At 39.6% G+C, this 14,462-nt stretch overlaps 1 protein-coding gene across 1 annotated transcript in view; it reads right to left on the bottom strand.

Moving 5' to 3' along the window:
- The window catches only part of ascc3 (activating signal cointegrator 1 complex subunit 3), a 202,833-nt gene that overhangs the window by 156,881 nt on the left and 31,490 nt on the right, over positions 1-14,462 (bottom strand). Inside the window, exons 6-8 of the mRNA XM_080039406.1 lie at positions 9,322-9,526; positions 6,693-6,828; positions 6,045-6,170 (exon numbers count right to left, since the gene is read on the bottom strand). Coding sequence (XP_079895532.1) covers positions 6,045-6,170; positions 6,693-6,828; positions 9,322-9,526 — 467 coding nt within the window. The remainder of the gene's footprint in view (positions 1-6,044; positions 6,171-6,692; positions 6,829-9,321; positions 9,527-14,462) is intronic.

The following is a 14,462-nucleotide window of genomic DNA, read 5'->3' on the forward strand; positions in this document are numbered from 1 at the left end:
GGTTATATGTCACACGGGTTGGTTGTCACAATCGTTATAGCTCGGAACCAGAAGGGGCTGTAAATATCCAGAATCGGGTCACAGTGTGTTAGAGTGTCTTTGATGGTAAATGTCTTTCTTTATTACAATAAGTTAGAAAAAAGTGAGGGTTGCACATTTCAAGCCAACACCCTATGCTTCAATTGAATGTAGGAATAACTATTGAAAGATGTTTAGGTGATGAGCAATTCTCACTAGAGTAAAAAGTGTGCCCACTAGCCCCGGTCTCCCCTACTTCAGAATACTCTAAATGTATGGTAAACAATGCAGAAGAACTGGTGTGGCATTAGTGACTTTTAAATATGGATGTTACAATGGGAACCAGTCAGCGCTGGGCATGCAATGGTGCATTTACTTAATTAGAACACAGGCATGGGGTAACGTTTTTCTCTATTACATTGTCCAAGGCTATTTTACAGTAACACTTTGGGGAATAATGTCAGATCTCAATGTGTTATAAGGCTTTAACCGACTCAAATGAGATTTTTCTTTAATACAAAGATTTAACAATTTTTTTTCCTTTTGTTCAGTTCAGCCGCAAAGTAAACGCCTATATTAGCCTACATGAGTCTCATGCATTACCTGTGTTTTAAAGGCCCTCCTTTATCATGTGTGATGTGAAATCATCATATTTCACTTATGAATCAAATTCAGAATCATGAAAAACACAAACGTATTGTTCATTTTCAGTTAACTGTAATGAAGCCTTAAAACATTCTTCAATATTGGATTTTCATTATTAGGCCTTAGAATAAACCCACAGTATCTATCTCACTATCTCAACAAAAAATGGCAATTATGTTTTCACTTCAGGCAACCAAAACATGACTGCCAGTAAATTAAATTCCTTAGATTCTTCAACTGGGATCCTGAATCCCCGACACTACTCATGCATGGCATATTCAATAAAGCTCTAAACAGCTCCTTCTACACATTGATAAGGTATGTTCCTTGTTTCTAGGACATTGACTTGTTACGACATCATTGAATCCCTGGAAGAATCCACCTTGAAAAGAAAATCTCCACTTAACACAGAGAAGCAAAGCAAACCCTTTTTTTACAAACTATTTTCCAGGCTGCTTAAGATGTGAGTCAGATTAGAGTTTCCTCCACTCGGCTTCACACTGCACACTTCTTTTAACTTGCCAAAGTTTCAAGCACTAGTTGGAATGCAGCCATGGAGCCGTCATTACCACACTGCTATCTATAGAAACAAAATGCTGTTGGACTGTCAAACACAAACCTTTCTTTAGACACGTCCCTATTATTTATGAAAGGCTTCACAGCAGGGCTGCACGCTTATTTTTTTAGGTGGTAGCACTGGTGCTAGCAAGCAAAAAAAATCAGTAGCACAAAAATAAATTCAGTAGCACACAAAGTATGATCGAAAACTTGCATAACCTTAACCCATGCATTTCGCTCTAATTACCTTTTAGCCTGTCATCTTGGTCTCATTTGAAATTCTCAATTAATGTCATATCCTAGTGTGTGCAGTAATAATTGTAGAAAAATTAATAGGGGTGCACTGATTGTAATTTAGACAAAATAATCTAACCTGCCAATTGCAATTTTTTGCTGATTCAGAAATATTTCTCCCCATAAAATTAATATCTATATATTTTTTGTATATACATATCATTATTATATTCATAATAATAAACATTTTTGTTAAATGTCCTTCTGTTAATTAAAACCTAACTTTAAAACATATAGCCTATTAAATAAATAAGTATACATATTGGTACAATTTAGGATAGGTTAAATAGGTTGTTGTGAATGTGTTGGGAGTAGTTCTTCAGTGGCTTATCAGTTATTTCAAACTTTGTTTAAATAGACTACTGTTGTTGACTGCTCTCTGCAGCTGAAGCAGTTGATTTTCAAGCTAGCGCACTGCAGGGCTGTGAAGTGCGAACTTCCTGTTCTTACCGGCTTCATAAAAGTCAACTCACGTTTGGCTAGTAACATGCTTTTAATGTGAAGGCGCACAGGAAATGTTCTGTTTACACACGCGCTAACTTAACTGCGTGCCGTCTCCTTCCGGTTATTACCGTTGGTGAAGTGTATTAGACTCTAGGTCCCGAGCACACATCTTTCACCAGCCAAAGTGGAGGGTGGACTCAATAACTTACTTGCCTAAGACTACATTTACCCGAATTTGGAGAGTGTTAATGTAGCAGTGTTGTGCAGCACTCCTCTGTGTCTCAAACAGACAGCATTTGCTCATTAGCACTCGTGCGAGTGTACTTGTATTCATCATCGCACGTGATCAATTTCAGTAGCAAATGCGATCAAAACTGTCGCACTGTACAGCCCTGTCACAGCCAGATGAATCAGAGATCACCCTGATGATGGGGGATTGAAATTGACAGGCATTTAAAAGACCTCAGAACACACACACACTGTGCACACGCACACCTGAGCCAGTATCAGAAACTGTGAGAACAACAAGAGCAACCACGTAAATGTGATTAAACCATGCGCCTATCAATTTGTCATGGCACACACTTCCATCCCCAAACAGTCAATTACACACACACACACACACACACTAGCACAAACACGCACCAAAGCTGGACCTGTTCTTATTATGATGTACATTAGCATGAGTGACAGGAAGGTTAAGAGAGGCGAGCGGTTACACTATAGTCTCCTGAAGTGTGACAAAATACTTCTAGTGAGGTTTATGGGTGATGGTTCTTTAGTGGCTGCATTAACAAAGAGGGCCAGATTCAGAGAGAGAGAGAGAGAGAGAGGTGATGACATTTTGCACGGTTGCATCTTCACTACTGATGCAGTGATGATGGATTACCAATGCCACCTGCGCTAGACAGGATGGGAGCAGAGACAGTGATGTGTGTGTGTGGAGCGTTTGAGGACTGGACTGCTCATGCTGAACTCTCCTGTCTTTCAAGCCCTATACCGCCCACTATTACAGGCCGGCTGGGGTTCTGCTTTAAGGCTGCCAGAGACCAGAGAGGGAATATGTGCACCAGTATATATATATGAGTGTGGGTTTGTCAGTCAAGGTGTCAGTCAGACTGATCGGTCATTGTGTCAGCTGACAGCCGGCTGAGAGCTACAGCACTTCCATTAAGAAGGGAACATCACTCACTGGGCCATTACTGCACCATTCACTGCCATGGAGGATAACAGGGGCTATACATATACACAGCCACTCTCCTGGCAGCTCAACACACCTGTTGTGTTCAGACAGATTTACTTTTAAATGCCAAGACTTTGTCAGCTTTGTGATATGCAAAGCTGGCAGAGTAATACAGTGCAGGTGGTTTGACTGCTATAATAGTTGATCTAAGGCTGTCAGCGTTAAGGGGTTAATCGTGATGGAACTAAGTTGGAGAATGGCGTTGTATTTTTCTTTTGAATCTGGTTAATTGCGTGCTGCTATTTCTTCCCCTGGACAGACCCTTAACTGTCTCTGATAAGTTGAACTCATGGACGTATTCACTCCTTTCAATGTGTGTGTGCTTCCACTGTCGGCACTGCAGCAAATACACAAGGCTTCTAGTTGAGCTTTTTGCCTAAAGCACCGAGCATCAGTTCAATCACTTTAGCACAGAAACAGACAAGCAGGACGGGCAGTCACACCCAAAACAACATTAAAACATCAGGTACATTTTCAACGTCATAATGTGCAGCCAGAGCCAGGCCTGGACTCAACCAGTGTATTCCAAATCAGTGCTCATTGAACTCCTTTGCAGTTCGGCCTTTAATTTAAAAAAATATATTGTTTGACAGAGCAGAACCAACTCCTTTATGCTCTGGAACTGGGAACTGCTTAGTCAAGGGGCCGGAGGGGGGATTATCCTTGACCAACCAGACCAACTAGAACTTAGTGACCGCCATATTCAAAAACAATGATCCTACTGAAACGTAATGCAAACCAGTAGAACCAGCTGTGAACCGGTGCTAGCACTGGCCCGGAATTGGAACCCGGTTCTCCTTGGTGGAAAAGGGGGAATTGAGGCCTTATGTGGCACAGAGAAAAAGGCTTGGGCTCATTCACTAACAAATGATCTTTCATCATGTACTATTTTGCATTAAGCCTAATAACCAGATCAGTCAAAGTTTCAAGCTAAATCAGCATAATAGAAAATAGCTCAACATTTTGGAAAGTATGCTTGTTCATTTACTTGCCAAGATTGCTGTACAATAAAGCCACTGCTATATATATATATACAATCATATGAAAAAGTTTGGGAACCCCTCTCAGCCGGCATTATAATTGACTCTGCTTTCAGAGTCAAAATATAAAAGTGGTATGTCTTTAATTTACCAGGAACAGCTAAGTACTGGGATGTTTTCCAAACAAAGATTTTTTGAAAAGCAGTATTTGGTTGTATGAAATAAAATAAAATGTGAAAAACTGGCTGTGCAAAAATATGGGTACCCTTGTGGTTTTGTTGATTTTAATGCCTGTAACAGCATGTAAAACTGATGAATTTAAACACAAAGTTGGTTGGATTATGTTGTTAAGCCTTGAACCTCATAGAAATGTCTGTTTAATCATGAGAAAATGTATTTTAGGTGCCTAAATGCAAGTTGCACTTCTCTTTGACTCTCTGCTGAAGTGAGACAGAATGGGATCATCAAAACTGCTCCCAAAAGATCTTAAAAACAAAGATTATTCATTATCATGGTTTAGGGGAAGGCTACAAGAAGCTTTCCCAAAGGTTTCAATTGTCAATTTCCACTGTAAGGAACGTTGTCAGGGAATGGAAGGACACAGGCACAGTTGCAGTTAAACCCAGGTCTAGCAGACCAAGAAAAGTACAAGAGCGGCATATGCGGCGGATTGTGAGAATGGTTGCACACAACCCAAAGATCACCTCCAAAGACCTGCAAGAACATCTGGCTGCAGATTGTGTATCTGTACATGGTTCAACAAATCAGTGCAATTTGCACCAAAACATCTGTATGGCCAGGTGATGACAAGGAAGCCCTTTCTGCGCCCACGCCACAGATACAGTTGCATGGAGTATGCAAAAGCTCATTTAGACAAGCCAGATTCATATTGGAAGAAAATGCTTTGGACTGATGAGACAAAAATTAAGTTATTTGGTCTTTATAAAAAGCAGATGTTTTGGTGCAAATTGCGCTGAATTGTTGAACGATGTACAGATACACAATCTGCAGCCAGATGTTCTTGCAGGTCTTTGGAGGTGATCTGTGGGTTGTGTGCAACCATTCTCACAATCCTCCACCTATGCCGCTCCTGTTTTTTTCTTGGTCTGCCATGCCTGGGTTTAACTGCCACTGTGCCTGTGTCCTTCCATTTCCTGACAACGTTCCCTACAGTCGAAATTGACAATTGAAACCTTTGGGAAAGCTTCTTGTAGCCTTCCCCTAAACCATGACAATGAACAATCTTTGTTTTTCAGATCTTTTGGGAGCTGTTTTGATGATCCCATTCTGTCTCACTTCAGCAGAGAGTCAAAGAGAAGTGCAACTTGCATTTAGGCACCTAAAATACATTTTCTCATGATTAAACAGACATTTCTATGAGGTTCAAGGCTTAACATAATCCGACCAACTTTGTGTTTAAAGTCATCAGTTTTACATGCTGTTACAGGCATTAAAATTAACAAAACCACAAGGGTACCCACATTTTTGCACAGCCAGTTTTTCACATTTTATTTTATTTCATACAACCAAATACTGCTTTTCAAAAAATCTTTGTTTGGAAAACATCCCAGTACTTAGCTGTTCCTGGTAAATTAAAGACATACCACTTTTATATTTTTTTTGTGAAAGCAGAGTCAATTATAATGCCGGCTGAGAGGGGTTCCCAAACTTTTTCATATGACTGTATATACATACTAAAAAACCTTCTACCAGCACCTCAAACTTTACCTTTTAATTATCAATTGTTTGTTTGTTTGTTTGTTTGTTTGTTGTAACACAAACGGACAAAAAAACAGAAACATCAAGACAACACGACTTCGGAGATGTCAGTCAGTCACACACACCCCCCCACACACTCCTACCTCATCCAGCTCAGAGATGTAGACAGCTTTCTCTTCAAAGCCAAGAGGCATGGGTTCGTTGGGTGGGATCTCCACCTCTTCATACATCTTGATGTTCTCTCTGCGGATTCCCTCGGGTAGCAGCAACTGAATGTCACAGGTGCATGCAAACACACACACACACACACACACACACACACACACACACACACAAAGAAAAAAAAACACAAATGACCTCAAAGACTCAAAAACAACATACCTGGGTTTGAAAGTACACTGGAAAACTTTGAAGGATTTCCAAAGTCACAAAATAGTATAGATATTGAAATGAAACTATTAAAATTCAGCTATATTTGTCCAGAAAGCGATTTTTGAATCCCTATATCAAACAAACTGTCACACGATTGAATGAGTACATGTTACATGAACATACCAAATTATATAAATAATGTGTAATGTAATGTAATAATAGACAGTAGCCCCTTTTGCACAGAGATTACGTCATATTAACAGATTAGATGACGTGGTGACACCGTTGTGGTCCCACATTTCACTAATGTAAATAGAAAAGGAGAATTCTACCTCTTCAACTTGGAAGACTTCAATTGTGTTACTATTTTGAAGGTAAAAAGATACATCACACGGTGTGCATAAAAAGTGGAGCCTCACCCTGGCTCCTCCGACGAAGGCAGGTGCTTTGGTGGCCTCTGCATAGCAGTCGTAGACATTGGGATATCGAATACGTTCATACACCCTCTCTCTGCTGAGGACAGGCTCACGTCGGGCTGTCAACAGGGCCTGCTCTCTGTTAAACACAACACAAGATATATGGAACATGAACAAAAAAACAGAACCCTAAATTGCTCCCGATAGATAGCTTGCACGTGTATGAATGTGTGGTCCAGTTGTAAGTCGCGTTGGATAAAAACGTCTGCTAAATGACATGTAACTTAAAGGTGCTTCAAGATCAACTGAATGAAGGGCGGGGGGTGGTGTAGTGGCTAGAGGCTCAGGCCTCGCAGCAGACCCTGGTTCAAATCCGACCTGTGGTCAGTTCTCTGCGTGTCATTCCCCGTCTTTGACCCATTTCAACTCTGTCCCTCCAAAGCTGTCTAATTAAGTTTTTAAAAAATCCGAAAAATTATCTTAACCCATTGATGACTATGGCAATCTAGGATGCATGTCCTTAATGCCTGAGGGTTTTCTGAAAAAATAGTATGAATTGTAAAGTCTACCAAAACCTTAATATCTAGGCCTGTGTATCACATAGAAACATGAAATAAAATACATTTAAAAAGTTAAGGTTCACAGGTTTTATTTAAACATGCTCCCTTAGCGCTTACAAACCAACTTTTTTTTCTAAAAATCGTCAAAATTAGATGGGGGAGAAAACAATTAATAAATTATATAAAATATTTAAAAATAATGTGCTAAACGAGGTTATAATCCTGCTTCCTTTTAGCATGGATAGTAGTGACGGAGTGTGCAGTGGAGGGATAAAGATAGACAGATATAGGAAGGAGAAGATAGCTTTATTTTATTATTTAGTTCAGTTATCACTAGGGGTGGGAAAAAAAATCGATTTTCCGATTAATATCGATTCTCTCTCGAACGATTCTGAATCGATTCAGAAAAGTTAATAATCGATTTTTTTTTTTAATAATTTTTTTTTTTTTTTTTTTGTAAATACTAATACTTCCTGCGCCATTGCGCATGCACACTACACATGTGCGAGTTGTTTCCAAAGTGGCTTCAAAAGGGCTGAGAGCAGCAAACCCATCACTTGCACAGGCTTTATCTCTGCTGAATTCCAAGCCATACTTTTTGTACAATGTGTTGAAATGACATAGAAAATAGATAATAGAATAGAAATCCTATAGAAACATGATTTACGAGATTAGAAATAAAATAAAACTGAATCGGTTTAGTTTTTACATACTTCCATATTGTGTTGAAAGCTGCATTGATTATTGCACTGTTCATAGAAAGTCATATTTGTGACAAGAAAAGCTTTTCTCTTAATACAATATTAGAGAAGGTAATTCATCTGTTGATTGTCTTTAATGATCATCACAAAAGTAGGAAGTGATTAGCAAACTCTGAGTAGCAAACTCAGATGTGCATATAAATATATTTTTGAAATTCACACATGGGTATGTACATAAAAAATGTTTTGCATTGAGATGCATTGAAAATCAATTTTGAATCGAATCGTTGACCTCTGAATCGGAATCGAATCGAATCGTGAGGTGCCAAGAGATTCCCACCCCTAGTTATCACTGGCACCATAAATCCGACTTCCCAGTACAACTGGAACGCAGACTTTGAGTTGGAGCAGCAAAATATAGCCTAAATTCATAAATATTGTTAATAGATAGATGCAATGTGTTGTGTGATTTTCGTCAGTAGCCTATAGTAGACCTTGATTCTGCGCTCCGAACGCCACTAACTGTTCTGTAATACACTATCGCCGACACAGCTGGCGTATTTTTTTTATTATTATTTATTAATAATTTTTTTGATTGGCGTGATTTTCGGCAAACCACACATTTTTTGGGTGGTCACATGGTCTTAAAAAATCAACAAAACCCACCTCATGTGTATTTGAACCAATGATGGTGCATTCTATGTTGCGCACGCCATGAAAATTAGATAAAGTAACAATGCTGCGCGAAGCAGCATCAGGCAGGAGATACAATGTGGCATCGCGCAGCAGCCGTCATCAATGGGTTAAAAAAAAATGAACTGAATGAAAAAGACAAATCCAGAATCTTCTGTCAAAGTAAAGTATGAATAAACAGTGATGTCATTTCAACACAATCTGTGCGCACACAGTCCTCCTATCCATCCACATTTCTGTTGGAGAAATCAATAGTGCAGTTGATCATTTAAATGAAGGAGGCCCAGGTGTGTGAGGCATTATGTTCTTTTTTCCTAAAGTAGCTTACCTCTCTCTCTCCGCTAATCTTTTTTCCCTTCACACTATAGGCTTGGATTTGGCCATGCTAACTTTTTTAATTAAACAGATCGCTGCTCGGTTTTTTCATCTGAGAAAAAAATTTAACTTTCAGAAAAAATCCTCTACAAAAAAAAATAAAAAATGAAATGTGACAAGCTGCTGTGCTTTTCTTATTTTTTTACTTTGTAAAAGCCCCCGCCAAGCTGTCATGAAAAATTCAGAAGTGTGTCGGTTTGTGGTGCTGATACCTAAGATACACAAGAGGGGATGGACAGATAGAGAACAAAGGAAGATGGAGGGTAGAGTAGAAAGAAAGTTTGGAGTGTTGTTGATATATACCGCTGGGCTCTCATCTCTCGGGGGTCAAAGGTCAGGCCGGCGGCGTCTGAGAAGTCACCCTCCTCTGTCCCTTTGCCTTTCTTCCTCTCTCTCTTCTCCTCCCTGCGGTAGAGCTTCATCATCTGTTTCTCCTGCTCTGACTGGATGATCACCTGGCAGCCGAACGCCGGCTTGGTCACCTCGCCGTCGGCTTTTCGGCTCACACCTGGAGGAAATACACAAACACAGAGAGAGAAAAAAAAAACAAGTTAAGGAGCGACCACATCAAAAGGTTTTTTTTTTCCCCTGGAACTGGATTTAACCCATTGATGACTATTGCAATCTAGGATGCATGTCCTTAATGCCTGAGGGTTTTCTGAAAAAATTGTATGAATTGTCAAGTCTACCAAAACCTTAATATCTAAGCCTGTGTAGCACATAGAAACATGAAATAAAATACATTTAAAAGGTAAGGTTCACAGGTTTTATTTAAACATGCTCCCTTAGCGCTTACAAACCAACACATTTTTCTAAAAATCGTCAAAATTAGATGGGGGAGAAAAAAAAAGAATAAATAATATAAAATATTTTAAAATAATGTGCTAAATGAGGTTATAATCCTGCTTCCTTTTAGCATGGATAGTAGTGACTGAGTGTGTAGTGGAGGGATAAAGATAGACAGATATAGGAAGGAGAAGATAGCTTTATTTTATTATTTAGTTCAGTTATCACTGGCACCATAAATCCGACTTCCCAGTACAACTGGAACGCAGACTGACTCCGGCTGTCGGGAGCCGATCAGCTGGTCCAAACGGCTGTATACCACGGAGATGAAAACGAAACTGAAACTTAACTATCGCCTGGCTGGGCTGAATTTGAGTTGGAGCAGCAAAATATAGCCTAAATTCATAAATATTGTTAATAAATAGATGCAATGGCCCTCATTTATCAATCTTGCGTAGACCAGAAAAATGGGTGTACGTACATTTCCACGCAAATCTCGGCATTTATCAATATGGACGTGAGCGTAGGGTACGCTCAAATCCCACGCCAGCTCTCAGCTCGTGTACACAAATTTGAAAACAGCTTGGACTCGCAGTGCAGGCTGTGCCGGGTAGCCGATGACTTTGTTGGACACTTATTAGAAGATAATACAAATGCAGTGCAAATAAGACCGAAATAAAGATATTAATCACTTAAAAATGAGCAGCTTATGTGCAACTGAGTAGGAGAGCTGATTCAATAGTGCGCACACCGGCTGCATGGGACTGCGTAAGGGCAGTCTCCGTCTTGGAGCAGCTGGGGGGACACTGAGGCACGGGGGCTGCATTCATTCAAAATGTTAGCCTAAGTATTAAATATGTAGGCTAGTAGACATACACTGCTCTTTATGATACAAAAAATACACGGCACACCATTCAGCTTAACATTTTATTTATTTGACGCATTTGTAGATGTTAGTTCCTCTTTTAATGTGTCATTAATGCTAAAGCGAGCGATTTATTTCCACCGTTAACCGGCACGTTGTTCCTATCTGCTGGTGGAGCAGGACGGTGGGCGCTCTCACAGCTGATCGCTGCCGGGTCGGCTTGTGCAGCTGACGGCTGGGCTGACCACTCGTGCCAAGCGCATGCTGTCATACAGTAAAACGCTAAATGTGTTATTTTTAGTTTTTAAAACCCTTTTGAATAGTGCTATCTAAAAGGGCCAATACATTCCAATCATTCAAATCTCTGCAGACGTGTATTTATTTTATGGGGACCATTATCGGACAGTTGGTGCATCTTTTTCTCCTCCACCACTTATATTATGCCCGCAGCCCCGCACCCCCAGTTGGTTGCATTTCAGAACAGCAACACGCTTTTTTAGTGGCGATTTTGAGTCAACACCAACGCTGTTGACCGCAGCAGTTATTTCCTTCCTAACTGCTGCCTTCTGTCGTTCTTTGATGCTGCTTGTAGGCTAATGCTCCGAAATGAAACTCTTTTTTTTTCTACTTTCGCTGTTATTCTGTCAATTTCTACTTCAGGGAAGTGCCGTATTGCGCATATCCATGTCGTAAAACCTCTGGGCGAGGCCTCTAAACTGAGAAAATATAGGGGCGTGATACGCTCGTTTAATTTCATCCGCCGCATTTATCAATAATGGCCTGGCGTACGGTGAGATTGGCGAGATACGCCTGTTTGATAAATACCACGCGACACCTGGCGTAGGGAGGTATTTGCGCCAGAATCTGCACCAGTTTCCACGCAAAATTGATAAATGAGGGCCAATGTGTTGTGTGATTTTCGTCAGTAGCCTATAGTAGACCTTGATTCTGCGCTCCGAACGCCACTAACTGTTCTGTAATACACTATCGCCGACACAGCTGGCGTATTTTTTTTATTATTATTTATTTATTAATTTTTTGATTGGCGTGATTTTCGGCAAACCACACATTTTTTGGGTGGTCACGTGGTCTTAAAAAAATCAACAAAACCCACCTCATGTGTATTTGAACCAATGACGGTGCATTCTATGTTGCGCACGCCATGAAAATTAGATAAAGTAACAATGCTGCGTGACGCAGCATCAGGCAGGAGATACAATGTGGCATCACGCAGCAGCCGTCATCAATGGGTTAAAGACTCTCCCTGTGTTCCAATCCCCATACTTCCCTACTATTTAGTATGCCAGAAAAAGATTTAGGAGGTCCCAATACATGCACGTCAATTGTAGCATGCTGAAAATACCTAGATGCCCCACTAACTTCGATAGCATTTTGGAGTATTCGTCTTTATTCGACATTTCTCGACATAATTTTAAAAAAAATCTTCCTTATCTGATTTGTTTTTCTCTCCTGTGTCCCTAAAACTCTTCTGTACTTTATTATGTAGTGTAGTAAAAAGAAAAAGTATGTGATTTGGAACGCAGGGTATGTTTCTTTGTATGGGTGTCCCATGGAAGCAAACACCGGTTATCAGAAGATTTATTGTTTAGAGATGGAGTAAAACGTGTTCCATACAATTTAGTCGGAAAATAAATCCAAAATACAGAAGGTCATACAGTACAATGCAAACATCAATGCAAACATCATGCTAACGTGATTGTAATGCACAATATTAGCTGTACCAAGAGTCTGTGACATTACACTCATTTCCCATTGAAACAAGACTTTTAGTTTGGTGGTTTTGTTTCAACAATACTTGCATTCACCACTAAGGGTTGAACAATACAATAATGTCAATGTTCAGGAAGTATCTGCTCACATAGTATTCCCTTTGAACAAAAAACAATGACTTCTATTGTAGCCTAGAATACTCTAACTATGAGGACAATGTAGAACATCTTGTCAATGTGGACTCAGAGTCCACATCTAGCCAAGTACAGTCCAAATGAGCCTAACTGTTCTTGTGCTTCCCCTATTATCAAGTATACTTCATTAGACGACTTGTGTAGGTTATCAGTCAGCCTTAAAACTTGTACAATTGTTTGTCCGAGGACTGCTATCATCCCAGGAAGAACAGTCTTATCTCCGTATGCAGTGGCTAATTTTTATATTGGACAGTACAGCAAAGCTGTCTCTGTGGAGTTAAACAACGGTTGTGTTCCAAATCGCATACTTTCTACTATATAGTATGTAGAAAAAAGATTTAGGATGTCCCGATTCTTGTGGCCAGATTTAGGATGGTTAGAAGTACCCGGATGTCCTACTTCATGCGGCCAAGATTGTTAGTGTTGAAAAGTGCATCCTATTTGGGCGATTCTGACCCACAATCCAACGACGAAGCCTCCATATGAAAACAAACGGGGATGCGACGGATATAAAAGCAAGAGGCAAGATCATGGCGCAATGTTATGATGAAATAAGAGAGTAAAGTATGTCCCAATAGTATGCCTACTGCATCCTAACGAGTATGCGATTCGGAACGCAACCATAGTGTGGGGTTTAATTAGATAATGTTTTGTTTTACTTTTTTAATATTCATTACAGATTAGATAACATGCATATCTTTGGTCTGCATCTCACTGACAATTAGGTTTTCAAGGTCCAATATCAGCTTACGGTTCACTATTTGGAGTCAGGGGTCTAACCTGCACAGTTTTAACTCCTAAGTACACATGTCTGATCTTCTAAGGTACGTGCATCTGTCTGTCTGTCTGTTTGTCTGTCTGTCTTTCTGTCTTGCAGTTAATTTCAGTGTTGGAGAGCTGTGGCCTCATTCTGTTAAATGAACATGTGGTGCATCTCATATAGAATTTCACTGAAAAAGTGAAACTTTCATTCATTTTAGATTCATTAAACACAAAATGAACGATTCTATGTCTTTTTTTTTTTTTTTTTTTTTTTTTTGATTACATGTTACTGCTCATGAAAATCAAGAATTATCCAGCATCACAACATATTAGAATCTTACATCAAAAAATAATTTATAATAAAGAAATTAATTCTGAAGGGCATGTTCATTAATCTATTCAATACTTGGTCGGGAACCTAATTCGGTTTGAATTATGCAGATGACATGGTACCCCAAATTTCACTTGGAAATCAAGATCCCAGAGTCTGGAGGCAAAATACAGTGGCTTGCAAAAGTATTCATACCCCTTGAAATGTTCTACATTTTGTCACGTTACAACCACATACGTACATTTATTTTATTGGGATTTTATGTGAAACACCAACACAAAGTGGCACATCATTGCAGGCCCGGTTCTAGAAAGTCAGACTTGGGGGGGCCCGTAGAAATTTTGGGGGGGCACACTGGGCAGGGAGACCGAAGATGCGAGCGCGCGCAGAGCGCGCGAGCCGAAATTTTTTGCCCTTGTAAGATCTCTGCGTCTGCTTTTTGGCACATTTACTGTGAATTGTGTAGAACACAATATGCAAATAAACGTTGAGTGTTGCTGTGTGGGAAATTTGATTATTGCATGTTTTTTTTCTCCAAAATGTTTATGAATAACATATAATATACATTATATACAACATAATGTGTATATATATAAAATAAATGATTGTGATGTAAGTGTTTTATTGGCTAATTTTATTTGATGCCTCAAATGGTGAATTAAATAGGCCTACTTCCTATTAGTCAATGCATTGTGTGTCTGAATGTGTTCTCAACAGGATAATGCAGAACTGATTTAAAAAAAAATACACTTGGTTAACAGCAGCCAACAGTAGC

This window comes from Ammodytes marinus (assembly GCF_949987685.1).
Source record: "Ammodytes marinus genome assembly, chromosome: 13".
Classification (NCBI taxonomy): Eukaryota; Metazoa; Chordata; class Actinopteri; order Uranoscopiformes; family Ammodytidae; genus Ammodytes; species Ammodytes marinus.